We start from the raw sequence: 23,884 nt of genomic DNA, 5'->3' as shown, positions 1-23,884 counted from the left end.
AGAGAGAGAGAGAGAGAGAGAGAGAGAGAGAGAATGGAGGAGGAAGAGGAGAAGGAGAAGAAGAAAAAGAAGAGAGAGAGAGAGAGAGAGAGAGAGAGAGAGAGAGAGAGAGAGAGAGAGAAGAATGGAGGAGGAAGAGGGGAGTGGGGTGGATGAGGATAAGAGATGTGGAAGAAGGAAGAAAAAGAGGAGATTGTGGAACAGGAGAAAGGATGATGAGAAGGAAAGAAGCATAATGATGATGGGGAGGAGGTGAGCAATAATAGAGGAAGTGGAGATAGTAAAGATGAGAATGATAGTGAAGGGAAGGAGAATAATAATGAAGTCAAGAGAAGACTAACAACAAAGGGGAAAGACGAGACATGATTTAAGGAGAGGAGAGGAAAAACAGTGCTCGAGAAAGAAGAGAATAATAATGAAGGCAAGGAGGTGAGTGATAATGAGGAAGCGGGGTAGTCATGATAATAAGCGGGAAGGAGGAGAACGACAATATTAATGAAGAGGGGGAGAGCAGCAATGAGGAGTGAGGAGGAGAATAATCATCAGGGGAGGAAAAAATGGTAATAACGAGGAGAGAGAAGGAACACGATGATAAGAGGAAAGAAAAAAAAGAGAAAGGTAATGAGAGTGAGGGAGAGAAAGGAAAGGAGAATAATAATGAGGATAAAGAGAAAGTAATGAGAGAGAGGGGGAGAAAGGAAAATAGAATAGCAATGAGGACAAAGAGAAGAATAGTAAGAACACGCACAAATACCTCTCGTTTAACTTAATCATAACTCCTTCATGACTCTGTCAAACTTTAAAAGTATTTTCCAAAAAAAAAAAAGAAACTTTCATCCAGTAATCTTAATGCCAAAAGGTGCAGGTAAAGTTCGCTCTCCCTTGATAGGGATTCTTTTGTCGTTGATTGGTTGATTGATTGATTGAGTGACTCCCACATGTCCCCTGCGGGAATCGGTAATACTTTACACTTTTTTTTTTGTGACTGTTCCTTTCCTTCTATTTCCGTGCTTTGGAACTTTCTTTCTGACTGGTTTTCTGTATAACTTCTGAGTATAAGGCCAGAAAGATCCTTCCTTCCTTTCATTCCATTTTCATGCTTTGGAAATTTCTTCTTTATTCTGTTTTTCCATATAACCTCTCTGAGTATAAGGGCCAGAAAGATCCTTCCTTTCCTTCCATTATCATGATGCTTTAGAATTTTCTTCTTTACTCAGTTTTTCCATGTAACCTCTCTGAGTATAAGGGCCAGAAAGATCCTTCCTTTCCTTCAATTATCATGATGCTTTAGAATTTTCTTCTTTACTCTGTTTTTCCATGTAACCTCTCTGAGTATAAGGGGCAGAAAGATCTTTCCTTTCCTTCCATTTTCATGCTTTGGAATTTTCTTCTTTACTCTGTTCCCCACATAACCTCTCTGAATTTGAGGTAGAAAGCTATATAGCTACCTTCGTGTTTAATTACTTTCCTACTTCCTAATCTTCGTTAACACTTTTCTATTACAGTTTAAAACATGCAAACCTGCTTTTTGTTGGCAGACTAAATCCTATCAGTCTTACAAACATACGTTTGTATTATGTTGATAAACACTCGTCTTTATTTTACTTGCAGCTGTAAAAAAAAAAAATGTGTAAATACAAAGTCGTATTATAATATTAAATCTATTTAGAGTTACTATATTTACAGTTTGAAAGCGTATTGTGTTCGCAGGCATTCAAACGCGCAGACAAAAAAAAAACGCACACACAGACACGTGCAAGCACACTCACGTCGACTGTTCTTCCTGGAAACAATTAGCAAGCAATCTTAATATCCTTCGAGTGTCGTACAAGAGAGTCTCCTATCATCTCTGGCCAGCCGAGCGCCAGCCGAGAGAAAAGAAAGAACGGTAGAGAGGAATAATAACGAAGTTAAGTGGCTTCAATTGACGACATTTTCGTTACTTTAAAATTCAACATTTTCGCTTTCTTCAGCGGCCGTCTCATTTACTCCTCGTTGGTTGGGGCGAGGCGGGGTTAGGAAACCAACCCCCGCCCCGGTTGGTTAGGTGTATCTGAGGTTGTTAGATATTATGCAGATTGGCTTCTTCAAATTCAGATTGGTAACGACGGCTGAGCAGGCTGTTGAAAGCTTTGTTAATTCTTTGAATAAACTCGACGAAAACTGATTGTGGACTTGATTGTGGACTTGATAATAATGATGATAATGATAATAATAATAATGATTATTATTGAAATTCACAACAGTATTCTTGCCAAAGTGAATTGGATTTAATACAGAGCTTTCTAGAGCTTGTTTAGCTCTTTATATGGAATTTAATACACTTTGACAGCAGTACGACTGACTGCCAATTTTAATGTAAATAGTGACACTCATTATGTTGATAAGCTTTTAAACATCCGTATTATTATTTTTGCAAGATGTCAAGCTCGGTGTTAATACGTCGTCTAATGATCATTGTTACCGACGCAGCAGATTCCTCCCGGATTGAGAGAGAGAGAGAGAGAGAGAGAGAGAGAGAGAGAGAGAGAGAGAGAGAGAGAGAGGGAGAGAGAGAGAGAGAGCGAGAGAGAGAGAATTGAAAATGCCATCATGAGGACGACATTAACCAACCGTATTCACCCATCTGCAGTTTTTCTTTCTTTATGCAAATCATTCTTTTGTGTGGCCGTTTCGACGCTTCTTTTCCAGAATTGTCGTCTCTCGACCGGTGGAAGGAATTTCGAAATGCGCCTTATCATACTTTTTCACTTCTTTCAATGTCACCAGAAGGGGATGGGGACCGAGAAAAAGTTGGTGGTTGATAAGGTGTGGATGGTTGTGGGGGTGTGGATGGTTGGGGATGTGGATGGTTGGGGGTGTGGATGGTTGGGGATGTGGATGGTTGGGAATTTGGATGGTTGGGGATGTGGATGGTTGGAGTGTGGATGGTTGGAGTGTGGATGGTTGGGGATGTGGATTGCAGGCAGGAAAAGACTAGATTGGAGACTGGAGATGAACTGAAGCCTTTAATGTGGAAGAAGGTTGATTGGGTTCATTGACGCTGACTGAAACACGTTATTGAGACTTTCTTCCATTGACCCAGACCTGATTTTTTCACACTTCTTGTACGTACCATACAAAGGAGCAAATTCTAATTTGATATTTTGAAAAGGTGAGTGTCTCTAGGTAATGTTTTTGGACATGATGACCTTCATAATAAAGGAAGACGTTATTTGAAGCATTGGGTTTAACTTTAGTTATTGCAAAAGCTTCAGTATCCTTGGCAAACAAGTCTGAGGGTTCCCTTAACGTGCTCTGGGCCAACAGTGCGTCCGATTTCTGAACGGTTGTACATTCTTCCCTCTCATTACCCTGCAACAAGGTGCGTAATTGAAGAAAATAATTACTGACAACTCAAAGCCGATTTTATGCTTCTTAAAATTAATCGTCTGTAACCATTTCCATCACGAACAAACAAATAATCCTTTTGTTTTCCTCGCGCTCTCATTAGGCACCTCAGCCGTAGCTCGTTCTTTTCAAATGGCAAAATGAACGTCGCCAGCGCTAAATAATTAGTTAACTGGAAATAACAGGCCAAGTAATTAACGTAGACACAAAAACTCTTAAATGTTTCTTGAGTGGAAATTGCAGAAATTTTTATCCATAGTGAAGGTAGACTTAGAAAAATAAATGAGACTGTTGATTTATTTACCAATGAGGAATCTCTAGTGGTATCTCTGCTATTAGTATCATCATGAGTTGATTTTGTACATGTCAGTATTATTGTTATTATCAGTATTTTTGTTATTATCTTTGCCGCAGTTTGTAGAACAAACGGTTGTCATTGTGATCAAGTTTCAGTAGTCAAGTGCTAAGTCATGAAAAAGGGCGAGAAATACCCGTGTCAAGAAGAGAGGGGAGAATGCTCCCTTTCTCGAAATAGGAAACAAAAGTATTTGAGGAAACACTGACTTTTGTAAACTACACAAAAGCCTCTTTCGGAGAGATGCCATTGATATTTGCTGACGCAACGAGGAATGAGGAAGATTCGAAAAAAAATCAAAGATAAATGAGGGAATAAAAGTGAAATACGTTAAGCCCTTGAAGCGAAATGACGATTTAGCATAATCGATTGAATGGTGTTCATTGACTGTCCTCCGAAGATTTGCAAATTCAGGATGAATGGAGAGCTGTTACACGCGCGCGCGCGCGCGCGCGAGAGAGAGAGAGAGCTAGAGAGAAATATGACTCTTCTCAATACAGTTAACTTTTGGTGGGGTGAGGATTGGCTTGCCGAGGCCCTGCCGTTTTCATAACAGTGGGGATCTGTCAAGTCTGTTATTTTCGCTCCCCCTCCCTCTCTCTCTCTCTCTCTCTCTCTCTCTCTCTCTCTCTCTCTCTCTCTCTCTAACCCACAACAGTCGACTAACATATTATCACGAAATTCCCTGCTTACACTAACACCAGAACCCGGCTAGCGGATCGAACGCATGTACCTCGGTTGTGAGCTGAGCCTGGTACCGCTGTGCCTTGTGAGCTGTCGTTAGAGAGAGAGAGAGAAAGAGACCTGTCGTTAGAGAGAAAGAGAGAGAGAACTGTCATTAGAGAGAAAAAGAACTTTCGATAGAGAGAAAGAAAGAGAACTGTCGTAAGAGAGAAAGAGAGAGAACTGTCATTAGAGAGAAAAAAGAGAACTTTCGGTAGAGGGCAAGAAAGAGAACTGTCGTTAGAGAGAAAGAGGGAGAACTTTCGATAGAGAGAAAGAAAGAGAATTATCATTGGAGAATAAGAGAGAGAACTGTCATTAGAGAGAAAAAGAGAACTGTCGTTAGAGAGAAAGAAAGAGAACTGTCGTTAAAGAGAAAGAGAGAACTTTCGTTTAGAGAGAGAGAGAAAGAGACCTGTCGTTAGAGAGAAAGAAAGAGACCTGTCGTTAGAGAGAAAGAGAGAGAACTGTCATTAGAGAGAAAAAGAGAAATGTCGCTAGAGAGAAAGAGAGAGAACTGTCATTAGAGAGAAAAAGAGACCTATCGTTCGAGAGAAAAAGAGAGACCTATCGTTAGAGAGAAAGAAAGAGACCTGTCATGAGAGAGGAGGAGAGAGAACTGTCATTAGAGAGAAAGGGAGAGAAGAGAGAAAGCCATTTAAACAATGCGCCGGTAACCACAAAAGAACAATAGGGACAGAAATTGTGACGGCCGTCCTATTAATCATACAATAAAAGTGTTCATGAACTCCCCTCAATAAATAGGTTTTTTTCCGGGTAACAAAGCTTTGTGGAAACGAGTGCATTGCGTGTTCAAATACAATCGACCGGGAGAGAGAAATTGGCTATTTTCAGGCCACGGGGAAAACCCGTTTTGGGCGCATTACAGACCGCAGGCTTTCCCCGGTGAGAGATGAGAGGGCGAATGGCGAATGTGAGGCGGAATCGGGCTCATCAAGCAATTGAATTTGAAGGCGGAAATGACAGGTGAATAGAGAGGTGGTTAAGTAGTTAATTTTTAGGTACATAATTTATGGTATGAGAATTTCGAGTGTAGGATATGTTGCTGATTAAGTTTTGGGTTAGGCGTGTGTGTGTGTGTGCGCGAGGTTGATACAAATATATAGATTATTATATATACACAACTATCCGTAGATAGATACATTTATATGAATATCTCTTTATACATACACTGATTTTCCGAGGCGTATCTTCAGTATTTTACAAATAAGTAATTTCAGCAATTTCCAGTGAAAAAATGATTAACAGTTCCTACGTCTATGTTGATTACTCGACCTGTTATTTTCAGTTAATTATTGAATGTTAATTGTTTACGGCGTTCATTTTGTCATGTTTGAAGATAGCTGTGGTGATATAAGTAAAATAAACAAATGAAATTATATATATATATATATATATATATATATATATATATATATATATATATATATATATATACATATATATATATATATATACATATATATATATATATATATATATATATATATATATATATATATATATACACACACACACACACACACACACACACACACACACACACACACACACACACACACACACACACACACACACACACAATATCATCGCAGTCCACCTCGAAGCCAAGAAAACGAAAATGAAATAAAGGTGAAATGAAGAATTCCGCCAACAGCTTCGTCCTCCAACGGATAATAAATCGCCTATGAAGAGGTCCGTTGGAGGACTTAACAGTCGGCGGATTTCTTCATTTTGTCTTTTATTTCATCGGTGTCTTCGAGATTCGAAGTGGAGTGCAAGTACACACAATCATGTGTAATATATATATATATATATATATATATATATATATATATATATATATATATATATATATATATATATATATATATATATATATATATATATATATATATATATATATATATATATATATATATATATACTGACAAACAGAGAATGTTGCAGGCCATGATAAAAAGGAGATTGATGTTGCGTCTGATGGAGTAGGTGGAAATACTTAGTTATTTCGCCATCGCTACTAAAATATCACTTGAAATAAATGTAATCTTCTTTCAAGTACGATGCTGTAGGAGCCCTTCTCTCTCTCTCTCTCTCTCTCTCTCTCTCTCTCTCTCTCTCTCTCTCTCTCTCTCTCTCTCTTAAAATGTCCCCTCTTCTTTATGAACGATCATTTTTCATAGATGTTTTCATTTTCTCGTCCGTGAGGGTCAACGCTAGTCCCCAGCTTTACTCTGTATAAAGCTTTTTGAATTACTGTTTCTTTCTGAGCCATCAATTTAAAATCTAGTTGACCTTTTTCAATTGTTCTGTGATCAGGTATTACAGTTCTTCATGGTCTGTATCATTTTATGCTTCTATTCTGCTTCTATAACGTTTTTCTTTTAGCGCTTTAAAAGACGGCTCGGTAATTCCTGTTGCATGCTATGTTATTATATTATTGGCGTGGCATTCACTTACAAAATGACCTGATGGGTACATTGTACTTAAGTACTTAGTTCATACAGCTACAGTGAATTTCTCATCGTAATATCATGATATCGTTCAATGTTGTCATTACTTTCCTCCTTAGATGAAATTTCTCAGAAATGAATCTTAGTACTTTCATGGGCAAAGCACAATCAGAATTTCACTCTTATTTTCAATGCCTTTGTGGCTGAATGCGGCCATAATGATACCCAAAAGCCCAAAGACTCTTGATGGTCTTTTTTTTTTTTTTTTTTGTTTCCTAGAAGGAAGTATTTTTATTTATTTTTTTTTTTTGCACAAACTCTGGGGACTTGAAGGTTTTGGGTAACTGCAGAAAAGCTCCGCTGGACGCCTTGTTCAATACCAGCTCCACGGTGATGAGCGTAAAAACATAAACAAAAGACAGTAAATTCCTGAAATTATCCCTGTAAATTTTCCAGATTATCTCACTTGTACCGCATCATATGCACCCTTTTCCATATTCAGCAAAAAAAAAAAAAATGTCACAAGCTCTGAGGAATTGCAATTTTCTTTTTTTAACAAACTCTAAGGAATGACAGGTTTTCTGCAGAAACTAAGGAATTGCAGGCTTCTGTTTTTACACAGATTAATGAATTGGAGGTTTCTTTCTTTGCACAAGCTCTAAGGAATTGCGTTTTTTTTTTTACACTGAAGTGGAATTGAAGGTTTCTATTTTACACAAGTTCCAAGATAATTTAAGGCTTCTTTTTTTACTCACAAAGAAATTGCAGGTTTTTTAAAACAAGCTCCAGTGGATTTGAAGTTTTCTTTGCACTGTTCAGGGGAATTGAAGGTTCCTATTTTTTCACAAATTCCAAGGGAATTTAAGGTTCGCCTTTATTCACAAATTCCAAGGTATTGAAGGTTCTTTATTTCACAGATTCCAAGGGAAGTGGAGGTTCCATTTTTTCTTCACATTCCAAGGTAATTGAAGATTCCTCTTTCTTTCACAAATTCCAAAGGAATAGAAGCTTCCTTTTGTATATAAATTCCAAGAGAATTCAAGGTTCTGTATTTCACTATTCCAAGGAAATTGAAGGTTCTTTATTTAAATTCCAAGGGAATTGAAGGCTCTTCTTTATTTTACAAATTCCAAGGGAAGTTGAGGTTCCGTTTTTTACACATTTCAAGGGAATTGAAGGTTCCTCTTTATTTCACAGATTCCAAGGGAATTGAAGGTTCCCTTTTATTTCACAAATTCCAAGGGAATTGAAGGTTCCTCTTTATTTCAAAAATTCCAAGGGATTTGAAGGTTCTTTAGTCCACAAATTCCTAGGGAATTGAAGGTCCCTCTTTATTTCACATATTCCAAGGGAAGTGGAGGTTCCATTTTTTACACATTCCAAGGAAATTGAAAGTTCATATATTCCTTTTTATGTCACAAATTCTAAGGGAATTGAAGGTTCTTCTTTATTTCACAAATTCCAAGGGAACTGAAGGTTCTTTAGTTCACAAATTCCTAGGGAATTGAAGGTTCCTCTTTATTTCATAAATTCCAAGGGAATTGAAGTTTCCTTTTTTACACAAATTCCAAGGGAATTGAAGTTTCCTTTTTTCACACAAATTCCAAGGGAAATAAGGTTTCCCTTCATCTGTCGAGTCAATCCCCAAAGCAAAATCTTTATTCATCCAGAGTATATCCATAAACCGGAAAGTCTACCAATTGCAAGCGGAAATAGTTACTGCATAACTGCCAGACCGATTTAGTCGAAGCGGCGATGAATCTGCGGAAATAAACCAAAACTGGAATAAGTTAGAAACGAGAGTGGAAATAGAGGCTGCAGAGCAATCAAAGCCAGACTGTCTTTTGCTAAGGTATTGATTACAGCGGGGTGGTTGTGATATATTACACCCTATGATGTTTCCATATCAGCAGGTCCTGAATTTTATCTTTGCCTGCTTTTACCATGCACCCTCGTTGACGCGCCCTGACTTAGAAGAAATTTTGATAGAATATTGCTTTTATTTTGTATGATATTTTGGCAACATTCTCTCTCTCTCTCTCTCTCTCTCTCTCTCTCTCTCTCTCTCTCTTTCAATTTCCTACGCGAGATTAATAGAACGCTGGGGTATCTGGTGTCACTTGATTTCATCAGTGAACGCTGATACATGAATTTGTTGAATATTTTGATGCTCTTATCTTTGTTCTGTATTTCTCGTTCCTGTCATATAGGCTTCGTATCCTGTGAATGCTTCTCTGGCATTTTGATCAACGTGTTAACTCCTTTGCTTACGATTATGTTTTCATTTTTTGTTTTATAATAATAATAGTAAATATTGAACATGTTCAGTCTGTAGAGATTTTTTTTAAGGATATTTATTTTCAGGAAAAAGTCTTCCCAGGTTTCGGCAGAGCTCTGAGTTGCTTTTTTATTATAATATATATATATATATATATATATATATATATATATATATATATATATATATATATATATATATATATATATATATATATATATGAGTTTACCTGTAGTACAGATCACCAGCGTTAGCCCAAGGCCCACAGAGACTCACCAGAATAACTATGAAAATAATTTATTTAAATGGTCTTGGTGGGCTGGGTAATTTTTTTTTTTTTTTTTTTTTTTGAGTGGGCGGGATATAAGCAGCTTTTTTACTCTTCTATGTTTTCGTGTTCTTTATTATTATTTTTATTATTATTATTATTTTTTTTTTGTCAGTTTCGAAGCTTTCAATTACGAAATGTAACCTGACACCACGAGACAAGTATTAACAGATCATTACTATCGATCAGTCAGATTGTATTAGAAGCTAAATTTTAAACTAGATTCCTGATTAGATGATTTGGTGTCATTGAGCGGGACATCAGATATGGTAAAGATTATTTTTTGTCGTCATTGATTCAGTCTATCACGTCTCAGACTTGCGAATACCGACACTTGCTTAGTTTGTTATTAATGTATAACAGTGCTCATAATAATCAGACGCTTTTCCATGGAAGCCCGCCCACTTCTGAACCTTTCAGTGCTGCTTTATATCACTTGTAACCAACTCCTTAGTCGGGACGTTTGATTCCGTCATCGTCGTTGTGGGACAAGTATTATACCTGATATTCCCGATCCTTTTGTTTGATAGGTGACGCTTATCATAATGCGACACCTCTCTTGGAAAGCCATAAAAAGAACGCCTTTCCCCCTTCATCATTGTTAAATGGCGCTCCAGTTCTGACCATCGAAAAGAACGTACCACCCCTTTTATCAGTGCCTGACCCCTGATCCCCTTTTCCTGCCGAGAGCAACCTGATTCACTTAATAGCAGCACCAATATGTAGTAAATGTGCCTCGCTGTCTAACTTCTCAGTTTTTGTGGTCCTTTAATCCTCACACCGTTGGACTATGGAACAGCCTCCCAGAGGATGACGTACGTTTGGAAATTCAGAAGTTCAGGCGAAGATGCAATGCATTGCTACACATACAATTTAACTTGTATTTTAATATTTTATTTACATTTTTATTAATTTGTTAATTTGCTAATTTATCTATTCTTCTAATAACTGATCTCCTCTTTGTGTATTTCCCGTTACCTTCTGTTACTTCTTTCGAATGAATACCGTATTCTTTGAAAGCTAGAATTTCAAGTCAGTGGCCTCTGTGGGCTTGTCTCATATGAGTAGGGTTCATACTCTGAATAATAATAATAATAATAATAATAATAATAATAATAATAATAATAATAATAATAATAGTAAATGCCGCATAATGCTTCTCACACCTGACCTCTTATAGTAACCCTTAACCCTCGGAACGTGTGCCACAGTACTGACTTACAACGCTTTTCGTTTCTGATCTCTTATGTCAACCCTTGAACATCCGCTGTAGGGAAGTACTGCTGTCAGTGCATCTGCGGTCCACTGTAGGCAATACTTAAGGTTCTTTGCAGCGTCCCTTCTGCCCCTAGATGCAATCCCATTCATTCCTTTTACTGTACCTTCGTACACATTCTCATTCTTCCACCGTACTTTCCACCCTCTCCAAACAATATTTTAATATTACTGTAGAGTCCCACATGGATTTGTACGATCGTCCATCTTACCTGGCCGCCCGAACTCATAGCCTGCGGGCATCCACTCCTGACACGCACAGCGGGCACACGTGTAGGCTATAACAAACACAGCCGACAGCGTACACTCTTTTCAATGTAGACTATCGTCCATACTCATTTCACGTCAAATGCATCATTCCCTCTGGAAGCATTACAATGTCAGCTTTCCAGCTATATTTATCAGAACTCTGCTCGTAACTTGTTCATAGAATTATGTACCATTTTCCTTTCTCAGACGAACACAGCTGAATGTATGTTAATCTCTATTTTGTTCGCCTCGCGTCAGACACTACGTTTCCGCTCGCAAGAGCTCTTGACCCGTCTGTTTGTCTTCTTGAATAAATGAATTATAAAAAAATTATAGTTTGTAGAGGCAGCCTCTTAAGTCACGCCTTCGCTAAAGTACAACTTTGTGGTTTTCCTCCTGTTACACTTTTTCAAAATCGTTTTAATGTGAATTTCCGTTTCACTGCCGAATGACCTCATAGGTCCCAGCGTTTAGCCTTTGGCTCAAACTCTATATTCCATTCCATCCTAACCCTTGAACATTAATATATGAAATATCCCTAATACTTCTCACCTTCTTTGGCAGCCTTGAAACGGGGCGTTTGAACCTTTCACCATGGCCTTATAGCGTTTCTCCTACTTGACCTATCGTGGCAGCCCTCGGAATCAATACCTGACCCCTTCATCTTTGTTATTTAACGCTTATCCTGCCCGATCCAGCCATCTAGGTAGGTCCCCGTGGAGATCATGGATGCTGTAATCCAATCAGCAAGGGAAGGAGCCGAGATGGGAATTTGCCACGGCCGAAATTAATCACGAAATGACCGCTGGCACAAGGCCTAATAGATCTGCTTTCTCTTTACGTTTGGTCTTCCCATTCTGAGAATTATTCTCTCTCTCTCTCTCTCTCTCTCTCTCTCTCTCTCTCTCTCTCTCTCTCTCTCTCTCTCTCCAAAACACACACACACACACACACACACACACACAAGCGATGATAGCTTCGCGTATTGACGAAACAAGGACTGAAGGCAATTTCTCCGTTCCGACTCATAATTCCTATCCTTGTTGAAGCCCGATATATTATTCTTACGCTTTAAAAAAAATGCATGTTTATGAGTAAGTTTTCAGATTAGTGTTTTTAAAGGTGTGTTTTGTATATTCCTCTATCAGGTTTATATTCCAGAATTATTCATAGTTATTTGGGCAGCGCGAAAACTATCATCTCCATTTCAGCAAGACAAAAGAAAATAAACTCCCTTGATGATGAATCACAAAAACACCATGTTATGAGCTGTTGTGATTCATTTTATTGTATAGCTTTCACCCCTCTTCATTCTCAGAAGACCATTCTTTAAAAATCGATGATCTTTTATTCCTATGAATCCCGTTGCTTATTAAAAGGGTAGAAGGTAGAAAGGGAAGAAAAAAAAAAGTGCCCTGCCGCTCTTCTCAATTTAGCCGCGGAGGATTCCCGAAGCTTTTCATCGCCCTTTATTGAACGGGTTTGACGCCCGGGGTGAAGAAGAAGAAGAAGGAAGATTTCGAAAAGAGAAAAGCATTGTTTTTTTGCCTCTTTTGTTTCTAAGGCTATTCTAGGACCAGTGATGAGAGAGATATGCTTCATAGGTTCGTTTCGTCTCTCTCTCTCTCTCTCTCTCTCTCTCTCTCTCTCTCTCTCTCTCTCTCTCTCTCTCTCTCTTTTTGCAAGTTTCTTTGTCGACCTAAGCAGTAAATTATGTACCTCGTTGTGATTCGACTGCTGTGGATCGTAGTTATGGTGGATAGGAAGGGGAAGAGAGAAAAAGCAAAAGACGTGAGTGATCAGTTCTTAGTCGAATTGTACATCATCATGTTATGTTATAAAAAGCATCATCAGCGAGGTAATACCTCTCTCTGCACCTTGTTGAAACCATTCAGTAGGTAATTATATATGTAATATATATATTTATGTATGTATGTATGTATATATATTATATATATTAGGCTTTATAGGGACAACTGTATCCAAAATGTGTGAAGAATTCGAGAAGTAAAGCGGGCATTGTATCACAGTAACATACGTATCTAGTGAAAGTGACCAGTAGATTCTATATATATGTGTGTATATATATATATGTATATATATAAAGGTATTTAATTATTGAATAGTATACGTTTGCATTTAAATGCATTGCGTTAGTGCGAAAAAGCTGCAAAATGAAATATGAAAAGATCTGTCTCTATTTGTATTATTCAGAATACACACTTGGTTACATAAACTTTATATCCGTATCAAAACCTGCTGACTTTCAGTGATTAGCAGGGAAATGCTGTATTGCTTTAGTGAGAAAACAAAGTCCTTTGTCACATCGTTTCAAAACGCTGGCAATTGTGACTTCCAGTTATAAATAGTAAATAGGTTATACAAATATTTTACAAGAACGACACCTATTTTCAGATGTTTCAGACAACCATTCCAGTTTAACGTAATACCAATAAGACCTTTGGAGTTCTTAAGGACGGGTTTCTAACAAAGGGGCCCCACTTGTTTTTATTAAAGGTGGAGGGATTTTCCAAAGCGCTAAGAACCAAGTTGACGTTGCCAAGTTATTTACTGCAGTGTTGCCAAAAGCCCCGGTAATTTGTTGCTCAAATACTGCACGATATTGTAGTAACATGGATCGCCTTCTTTCAAGAAATCTGACGATTTTGTGAAATTTATGAAATGAAAGAGAAAGGTGCAGGATAGTTTTTGTTGTACAATGACCGTCCGCGCGCGCGCGCGAGAAAGAGAGAGAGAGAGAGAGAGAGAGAGAGAGAGAGAGAGAGAGAGAGAGATAATATATTTCTCGCGATATTTCGAAACCGCGGTGGCCAATATCCTGAGGAAATAGATGTTATCAAAAGGGACCTTCCAAGGACTTCTTACATCTGACCATTATAAAAGATCAGTATTATCAATACTATTTTAGGTAGATTAGAGTTGTAAATATAATTTTAGGTTGTTTGCCCTTCGTAATGTACTATTGTTTGTTTTTTCACTATTCTTAAGCTCATAGCCCTAACAGATATACTTTTATACGTACAACATTACATATACATATATATATATATATATATATATATATATATATATATATATATATATATATATATATATATATATATATATATATATATATATATATATATATATATATATATATATATATATATATATAATGCCATTTCCTTACAGTGGGTGGCACCTTTATAATATGAATTATAGGTGGACCTTTGTACAGAAAACTACCAAAGCTTCAGGCATTCTCACTCCTGAAAATAAGGCCCATCTTTCCCAATGCATTTTTCGCCCCAATCGGTGCTTTTGAGTATTTCTCTGTTTGTACCTCCAAAGGCTTTCGATTTATATGTAATTTTCCCCAAGCTTTTGTCTTCTATTCTTTCTGCATATACTGCCTGTTTGTCTGTCTGTATTTATGTATTTATGTGGTAATAGAGAGAGAGAGAGAGAGAGAGAGAGAATGGATACATGTTGGGTTTTATTTGCTTGGTAAGATGAGATCCCTCTCAGAAGAATAATGACTTTTAAATGCCATATACACAGCTCGATGTCAGAGGTATTTTAAAAAGTAGCTGACAGTCATATCTTCAACAAACATAATTAAAACAAGAACAAAAAAAAAAAAACTCCTTCAACTTAATCGACCCCCAATAATATCCACTTTCATCATAATTTATTTTTCTTTCATATCACTTACGTATCTAGTTCTGCTTTCTCCGTTATATCATTCCTTGTTGTAGCAGATTTTCATACTCTGTTTCTTCTTCTCGTCATTATCATCGTCATCAGTATTATTTGCCGTCTATTCACCTTTATTCTCCGCCCTCATTTATCTCCTCTCCTGGTTATCATCATTTCTCTGTTCCCCTCCTCCTCCTCCTCCTCCTCTTCACCCGCGTTCGCTTTTCTGTAATAAGAGTCTGCTACGTCTCTGCTCAATCAGGAAGTTGGAACGACCGACATCTCTCTCTCTCTCTCTCTCTCTCTCTCTCTCTCTCTCTCTCTCTCTCTCTCTCTCTGTTTTATTATCTTGTTTTTATACTATCTGTAGCAAAATGCGAAGGCTAAATAAATGCCTCTTTCATCCGAAATAACTTTTAAGTTTTATCTTATGGATTATTTATTGATATTTTTTTGTATTTTATAATTAAAGAATATTCATGTTTTTTTTTCTTTCTTTCTTGACACCGTTTGTCTACATCTCAGTTGTAAGCATTCTTTTCCATAGAAGTATGGTGCATAAGTTTATGGCCCTTTGTTTCGTCAAAATGTATATTTTTGGTAATGATAATAATAATGATTTTGAAAATAATAATAAATTATAAAAAAAAAAATAGTGTTATACCTGCTGATTTTTCCTCTGCAGCATTTAACCTTCCTACCTTTTAGTGGTAGGCCTTATTTATTTATTTATTTATTTATTTATTTATTTATTTATTTATTTATTTATTGAAGGGTACAGATGGGCCAAAAAAGCATTTTTTAATTAGAGAATTTATTTCAGTTCATAATTTTCTTTTGTTTTTCTTTGACAGGCCGGAAGTCGCCCAGAATTTCAGATTTCATACAGGTAAGTGCAAGTTCAGTGTGATCCTTCAGTTGTACAGTAAATATCACTGCTGTCTCTGCAAAACAGACAAATTTTATCGTGGCTTCTTAATTTTCTTTAGAAGAAAACTGTTGTGATGGCTTTGTCTGTCCGTCTGCGCTTTTACTGTCCGCCCTCAGATCTTAAAAACTACTGAGGCTAGAGGGCTGCAAATTGGTATATTGATCATTCACCCTCCAGTCATCAGACATATCAGATTGCAGTCCTCTAGCCTCAGTAGTTTTTATTTTATTTAAGGTTAAAGTTAGCTATAATCGTGCGTCTGGCAACGCTAAAGGTACCAACAACACAGGCCACCACCGGACCGTGGCTGAGTTATATGGGCCGCGGCTAAGAGTTTCATGGGCCGTGGTTGAAAGGTAATACAGTATTATACTCTGTACAGAAAACACGATTGCGCCGAAGAAAATTCGGCGCATTTTTTTACTTGTTGTTATTTGAAACGTAACGAAATTCTAGAAACTTTTATTATTTGTAGTAACGTAGTTGTGAAAACGCTCGACGCAATTCTGTCTACTGCCCGAGTTCGAAAATCGGCGCGGGAAGTGGTAACTGTTTCATTCCAATTCCCATCAGGATTTTCAACCTTTTGCCGTGGGAATCGTATAAAAAAACAATGGGGAATCGAGAAGTTAAGTGTCCATTGTATGGCAGTTGTATTTAAAGTTGTTTAACACATTCTGTTTTAGTTAGGTCCATGAACATTTATTCAGCCTTACGTATTAGGCAGGGAATAGTGGTTGCAATTTTTATAACTGCTTTGATCCGAAGAACTCTCTCTCTCTCTCTCTCTCTCTCTCTCTCTCTCTCTCTCTCTCTCTCTCTCTCTCTCATATATATATATATATATATATATATATATATATATATATATATATATTATATATATATTATATATTTATATATATATATATATATATATATATATATATATATATATATATATATATATATATATATATTATATATGTATATATATATATATATATATATATATATATATATATATATATATATATATATTATATATATTATATTATATATATATATATATATATATATATATATATATATATATATATATATATATATGTAAGCAGAAAACAATGAAAAGTATATCTGAGAGAAACAAAAGGGAAAGGCGCTTGCTATATACAGAAATGTTAAAGGGAAAATAATTACGTGTTATTTACCAAACTCCGCGTCTTTAGGCTAAGATGAATGACCATATTCATAATATAAAAAAAAAATATGTCCCTCATTATGCAGAATGAAAGACAGCCAAATTATTTTTGTCTTCAACTCTTGTCTTCAGGAGGAAGACACCGTTCATCACGCGAGTAATGTAAGTTTCCTTAAATTGCCGTCTCCCGAAGGATACACTGTTCTAAACTTTGGTTAATAACGTCGGCGCTAAGCAGCCATAAACCTCCCCGAAGTAGATTAAAGATGAAACTGTCAGGTAGACGCGAGGGCAGGTGGTGGGACTGCGTGCTGGGAGAGTCGGATAGAGGTGGTGGGCCGGGGGGCGGGGGAGGGGGGTGTTTTTGGCTGTGTGGGTACTTCAGGGTAAGCGGATCAGCCGATGCTATTTTGCCGTTCATTACGCTTCTCATTAAATGCAAACTTCCTCCTAATCGGAAATGTGCTGAAAACAACCATTGAGCGGATGTGCCCTGAGTTTCTGCCAAAAATATCACCTACTCGCATGTTTGCGTAGAAGCGTACATATTGTGTTAATTTTACCTGAATGATATGCATAAATGCAGTCAAGATGGGAATGTGAGAATATAAGCGTGAATGATCACGTTTTATTATGCATGATTGGTGCTTACACAATCATACTGAGATATGTGTGAAATATACATTGACTCACTGTCTCCAAGGTGGGCTACCGACCTGTCCGAAAGTCGCCTTGGACAAATCAGAGTATTCGAAATAACTCAGCCTCTTTTCTGTGGCTTCTGTAGTGGGATAGTGCCGTTAGTGCACCTCATGCAATGCACTGTAGGCATTACTTAAAGATTCTTTAAAACGTTCCTTCAGCCATTAGCTGCAACCCCTTTCATTCATTTTACTGTACCTCTGTTCATATTCTCTTTCTTCCATCTTAATATCCACCTTCTCCTAACAATTGATCCATAGAGCAACTGCAAGGTTTTTCTCCTGTTACGCCTTTCAAACCTTTTTACTGTCAATTTCAGTTTCAGTGCTGAATGACCTCATTGGCCTAAATTCTATATTCTCTCATTTCGGTGGACCAGAATGGTATTTATAGTCGACGCATTTTAAGAATATCACTCGGCCACGCCCACATCCTCCCTACCACCCTGCCACCCCAGCCTAACCCCCTCCCCTCTTTCACAATATTGCTCATACGGCTAGCAGGCCTGTCCTTATAGTGAACCGGAGTTGCAGGATTCAGATACCCTCTTGCATTGAGATGGAGAGGATGGCGTCTGGTACCACCCTTACCCTTACCTTTGGTAGGCCAGCAGGAACAACCAGACTCATCAGCCAAGCTAGGAATATTGTCCTTAACGTCTTCAAGTATTTCAGTAATAAGGACAAGACAGACCTGATACAAGAAATTGTAAAGAAAACCTCTGAGGCAACGAATGTTTCACAAAGCTTAATCAGCAGGATCATGCTCTAAGGCAAGAGGAGTGAAGATGGAGTAATTCATTCACCACTCCATCTTGATTATCTATCGACTGTCCTTAGGAGGATTGATGATTTCGACAAGGAAGTGATAAGAAGAGAAATTCTTTCCTTTTACGGAAGAGGAGAGCTGCCTACACTTGATTTGCTGCCAAGGAGACTGAGGGAGCCATCAGTGGATTTTAGAGGAGGAAGCACAAGCCTGGGTAAATCACTGAAGATTGTGGGAATCAGATATAAGAAACATTGTAGTAGCAGAGCTATATTGATGGAGAGATCGGATATTGTAGCTGCCAGAAACAAATTCCTAAGGGAACTCAAAAACAAAAGAAGCAGTGAATGTCCAAGGCCAGAAATATATCTTAATGCAACTTGGATCAATCAAAATGCCAGCGTTGAACAATGTTAGATGGATATGGAGGGTACCATTGGGGCCTAACACAAAAATCGGCAGAGATGGCGGATTCATCATCGTCCACGCAGGAAGTTCTGAAGGCGTTGTTCTTGGTGCACTGTCAATGTTCAAATCCAAGACTGGTAATAAAGGAGATTATCATGACTCCATGAATATCCATACATTCAAGAAATGGTTTCTAGATTAATTGATGCCGAACATCCCTCTAAGATCATTAATTATTATGGAACGCTCCCTATAACAACATGCAGCTGAACAGGGAACCTACAGGAAATTCAAGAAAAGGAAATATCATCAAGTGGTTACGTGACAACAACATTCCCTACTACTCTTCGCACACCAGACTGGAACATCAACTTGTATAGCCTGACAAGAAAACCAAGTTGCGCTATGAAACCAATGAACTTGCTGCTGTTGTAGGGCACGAAGTACTCCGACTACCACCATACTATTGCCAGTTTAACCCAATTGAACTCATTTGGGTTCAAATCAAACAAGAAATAGAGAAAAATAATTCAAACGACCAGCAATTAAAGGTTGAAGAACTGACAATAAAAGCTATTGATAATGTGACTACAGACAACTGGAAAAAATGCGTAGAGCATTCGAAAACGATTCTAGAAGACTATAGTAAGAAAGACATTGCTTTTGAACACATGTTTGAGTCATTTTCAGTTGAACTGAGCCACTCAGACAGCACCAGTGATGGGAGTGATGAGGATGAGCACTAAATAAGAGGCCTGAATAAAAAAAATTATTAAAAGTAAAGAAAAAACAAAAACAGTCTTCAAAAAAAGAAGAGTTGTAAATAATACTATTTTCATCTTTTTACGACCCTGCTCCGAGTGGCCATATGTTCTGTTAAATCCAGTTCAGATCATCACACCACCATCAGTAATAGCACTACGCAACACCTCCTCCATTTTTTCCTCACCCTCTTCATTTCAGCGTCATTCCTTCACCAACTCTCATCTCTTATCCGTTGCTTCACCATCCTGATTTCACCATCCTCCTGCACCATTCCTGCTATCCCCAACCTTTCATGCTTTGTCCAGTATGCACCGTCGGCACCTCCTTACTAATCCATCCCATTTAATACACTCTAATACATTTTTGTCTGTTTATCCATTTATCAATTTATTTTTCCTTTTTTAATAAGTGGCATCTCTTCTTTCTGTATTTCCCTTTACTTCCTCTTACTTCTTCCTAATGAAGAGCATAATATTCTTTGGAAGCTTGAATTTCAAGTCAATGGACCCGTTTGGTGGGCTTGTTCCCTATGAATAGGTTCTATCTTGTGAATCATGATAATAATAATAATAATAATTGAGCTTAATGAATCGTTCATTCAGCCCTTCATTCCCCAATCCTCCATCTCCTACCCTCCATGACACCCCCCCCCGCCCCTCCACCACAGAGGGGAAAATCTTTCTCTCGGGGCTTCCTTTTGAGGGCTTTCTCTCAGATGCTATTTCCATCTGCCTCATTACCGCAGCTTTTCCTTCCTTTGCCTTCATTCCCCGCCGAAGTCGCTCCTGTTCCCACTCCCAGTGATAGAATGCTGCTATGGTTTGGAAGGACAGGGTCTGTAGCTGGTATATATACATATATATATATATATATATATATATATATATATATATATATATATATATATATATATATATATATATATATATATATATATATAAACGCATGCAGCACGTCCATTCTGGTCGCATCTCTCTCTCTCTCTCTCTCTCACTCTCTCTCTCTCTCTCTCTCTCTCTCTCTCTCTCTCTCTCTCTCTCTGCAATAACCTAGATGTTGTGACGCCAGTTTTAATACCCATAACCAGTCTCTCTCTCTCTCTCTCTCTCTCTCTCTCTCTCTCTCTCTCTCTCTCTCTCTCTGGCAGTAACTAGATGTTGTGACGCCAGTTTTAACAGCTATAACCAATCTCTCTCTCTCTCTCTCTCTCTCTCTCTCTCTCTCTCTCTTTGTCTGTGTCACAGTCTTTCTCCTCGTCTGTCTGTCTGTCTGTGTCGCTTCCAACGTCATCGTAGATCAGTGGGACTACTACCGGCTCACAAGAGAAGAACCGGCGTTTGATCCCTCGAGTCCTGAAATGGACAAGAGATTGAACGATTTGGACTCGTTTTGTCTCCTTTCAATTCCAGCAGGCCTGCTGAGCTAAGCAGTCAGTTAGTTACTTGCCTGTTAGTCGACTGTCGTGGGTGGCAGAAGTGCGGAGAGAGATGACATAAATAAATAAAATAAATAGAACAAACTAAAACACAAACACGAGAGTGCCTCGACGGAGTAATCCCCACCTCTCCTTGGCAAAATTATTCATAAGACAGTCTTAAAATTTTCTCTCTTTCTCAGTCCTCGTCTCCGACCTTATTTACTATGTGAGAATAATTTTTTCCTCAAAACATTTGCAGGTCGGGAAGCGTCGTGGTTACCGCGGCCCCAGAACACATAAACATGGGTCCTTGAGGTAGAACGCTGGGCCGTTGTATGGTCCCTTCATGAGCGTAAAGAAGGCACGGAAATGGAAGGAAACAAAAGATGCTTCATACTGGGGGCCAGAGAATGCGAAGGTACAGAAGACGCTGGAAGACCCAAGTCTCCGAATTTATAAGAAGCAGAAGCTCCACAGTCACGTTTTGCAAAATGAACTCGCGCTAAACTTTTTATTATTTATATAAATGTAGAGAGCTCTGGAAACGTTTTCACTCTAAATGTTGGAGTTCGTCAAAAGAAAGATGTCTCGTCTTGATAACATAGCATCGTGATCGGTTGGCTGGGATGTGAATGTATTAACTTAAAAATCAGAATCATTTTCAAACTTATATTGTTTCAACAGCCGAGATAAACCAATAACTTACTCTTCAGATGTATTGGGGTAAAATAAACCTTAGTGGAAATAAGGGGACTAATTTGAAGATTAGTAGACTGACCCGTTATGAAGATGCGTTACGGGTTGCTGCGCCAGGAACAAGAGGCTGTGTTGGTATTATTATTATTATTATTATTATTATTATTATTATTATTATATTCAGAAGATGAAACCTATTTATATGGAACAGGCCCACAGAGGCCATTGACTTGAAATTGAAGCTTCCAAAGAATATTAAGGTGTTCATTAGGAAGAATTAAGAGGGGGTAAAGGGAAATACAGAAAGAATATGGCCAGCGTACTCTAAGTAGTCTACTGGATCAAATTAGCAAACATTAATAGACTTCCACCGTAGGACCTGTTCTTCAGTGAAAGGTGTAAAATGGAGCAAAGTAAAGTTAGAGAAGTTGGACAGCTTTGCGGAGAAGGAGAGGGTCTGGATAATGAGATGAAAGGCAGAGAGCAGTGCGGCTGGTAAGCAGAATGGTCGCTGCAAAAACCATGTAGTGCCGTCTACAAAGCATCTATATTTCACCTAGATAAGAATTAACTTTCCGTCTTTCATGAAGATTATTAACAAGTTATTACGATATTTGTGTGTGTGATATGATTAATATTTAACGTATTTTACTGGGAGCGAGATAAGTTCATCATGTTGGCCTCCCCACCGGTATTTGCTTTGTAAAATTATTATATATATATATATATATATATATATATATATATATATATATATATATATATATATATATATATATATATATATTTTTTTTTTTTTTTTTTTTTTTTTTTTTGCCCAGTATCCCAAGCAGTTGAAAAGTCAAAGCATCAAAACTTATGTATTACATTTCAGTACTTCATCACTAATTCAGTGGCATGACTTTCTATGTATTTAATTCGATGTATTAATTTTGCAAAGTGGGAATTGGCGCATGTGCAAGAAGTTGCATTGAGAAGAGGGACTTTTGGCAACTTTGGTTCTACCCTGATCACATATCCAGGTGCGGACGTTCGTTTGGTTTGAAAACTTTCATTTACAGCTTTCGTTGAATGTAAAGGGTTCTTCTGAAGTGTGGCTCCAAGCATTTGTTGTAAGGGTATTGGTACTGGACAGTGTTTTTACCTATTAATGTTTTATAGTATCCCATAATAGCATTATTTTTTATTTGTTTATCTTGTTTTTTTTTTGGGGGGGGGCGCCACCCAGTAGCGAGGCTCTTCGACATTCAAAGTATGCCAAACACGTATTCTAAAAGTTTTCATTAAACAGCTATAATTACTTTGAATGCTATTTCATGAAAGCGAAATCAGGAACAAAACAGGTTTCAGAATGAGCCACTCTCCAAAAATCCCGTAAAATTAAATATAAGTTTATTGTCAAGGCTGAGAAAATGTAGCACATTCGTAGTCGAGAAACATTTCCTTAAGTTCATTTGGGCATATACCAAAATTATAAGCTCTTAGGGATGTGTTTGTAACTTGGGGCAATACTCACATTTGCTTATACATTGCTCAATAGATTGCCGCGTGAACAATGACTGAAATATGATTTGACTAATGTGATTTTATGTTTAATGACAATTCATAGTTTTAAGGAATCTTAATATGATCTTGAATATAATCAAGTGTACCATTTTGGACTAATGCTTACAGACATTGCATGTAAATTATATAATATATATATATATATATATATATATATATATATATATATATATATATATATATATATATGCAAATATATATAGAAAATAGAAAGCATAACAGATACAGATAACGGAAAATATGCATCATACCTCCTATTTGGGATATATGACAAAATTTTCCAGTATATTATTCAGTGGAAGCCAGTCCGCGGTAACGTAATAACATTTCTTGATTATTTTCAGTCCTGAGGGAGTTGGTAGCCACTTTTCAATCTCTGATACGAAGGCTTTTCATAACTATTGGGTAGCAATGAATATATTATATATATAATTTATATATATATATATATATATATATATATATATATATATATATATATATATACAGTATATAATGTGTGTGTGTATAACATATTTGCAGGTTCGCCACAAAGAGGAGAAAATAAAAAAACTAAGTACCGAGTGTTTCCGGGTAATTCTTACACATTTTCAAGGTACATAGTAAGAGAATTTCTGTACAGAAAAAAAAACTTTACAAAAGAAAAAGAAGTAAATCATTCAAACGTAAAACAG

At 37.3% G+C, this 23,884-nt stretch overlaps 1 protein-coding gene across 8 annotated transcripts in view; it reads left to right on the top strand.

Annotated features, from left to right (window-relative positions):
• Positions 1-23,884, top strand: part of LOC136825712 (galanin receptor 2a-like) — a 513,143-nt gene that overhangs the window by 258,509 nt on the left and 230,750 nt on the right. For all 8 annotated transcript variants that reach the window (XM_067082474.1, XM_067082478.1, XM_067082476.1 and 5 more), the window contains one exon: positions 15,632-15,666. Coding sequence is in view for 2 of the 8 variants with exons in the window: in XM_067082473.1 (XP_066938574.1) it covers positions 15,632-15,666 (35 nt within the window). In the remaining 6 variants the exon portion in view is untranslated. The remainder of the gene's footprint in view (positions 1-15,631; positions 15,667-23,884) is intronic.

The sequence above is a fragment of the Macrobrachium rosenbergii genome, chromosome 39 (genome assembly GCF_040412425.1).
Source record: "Macrobrachium rosenbergii isolate ZJJX-2024 chromosome 39, ASM4041242v1, whole genome shotgun sequence".
Taxonomy (NCBI): Eukaryota; Metazoa; Arthropoda; class Malacostraca; order Decapoda; family Palaemonidae; genus Macrobrachium; species Macrobrachium rosenbergii.
This window is presented reverse-complemented; position numbering and strand designations above follow the sequence as displayed.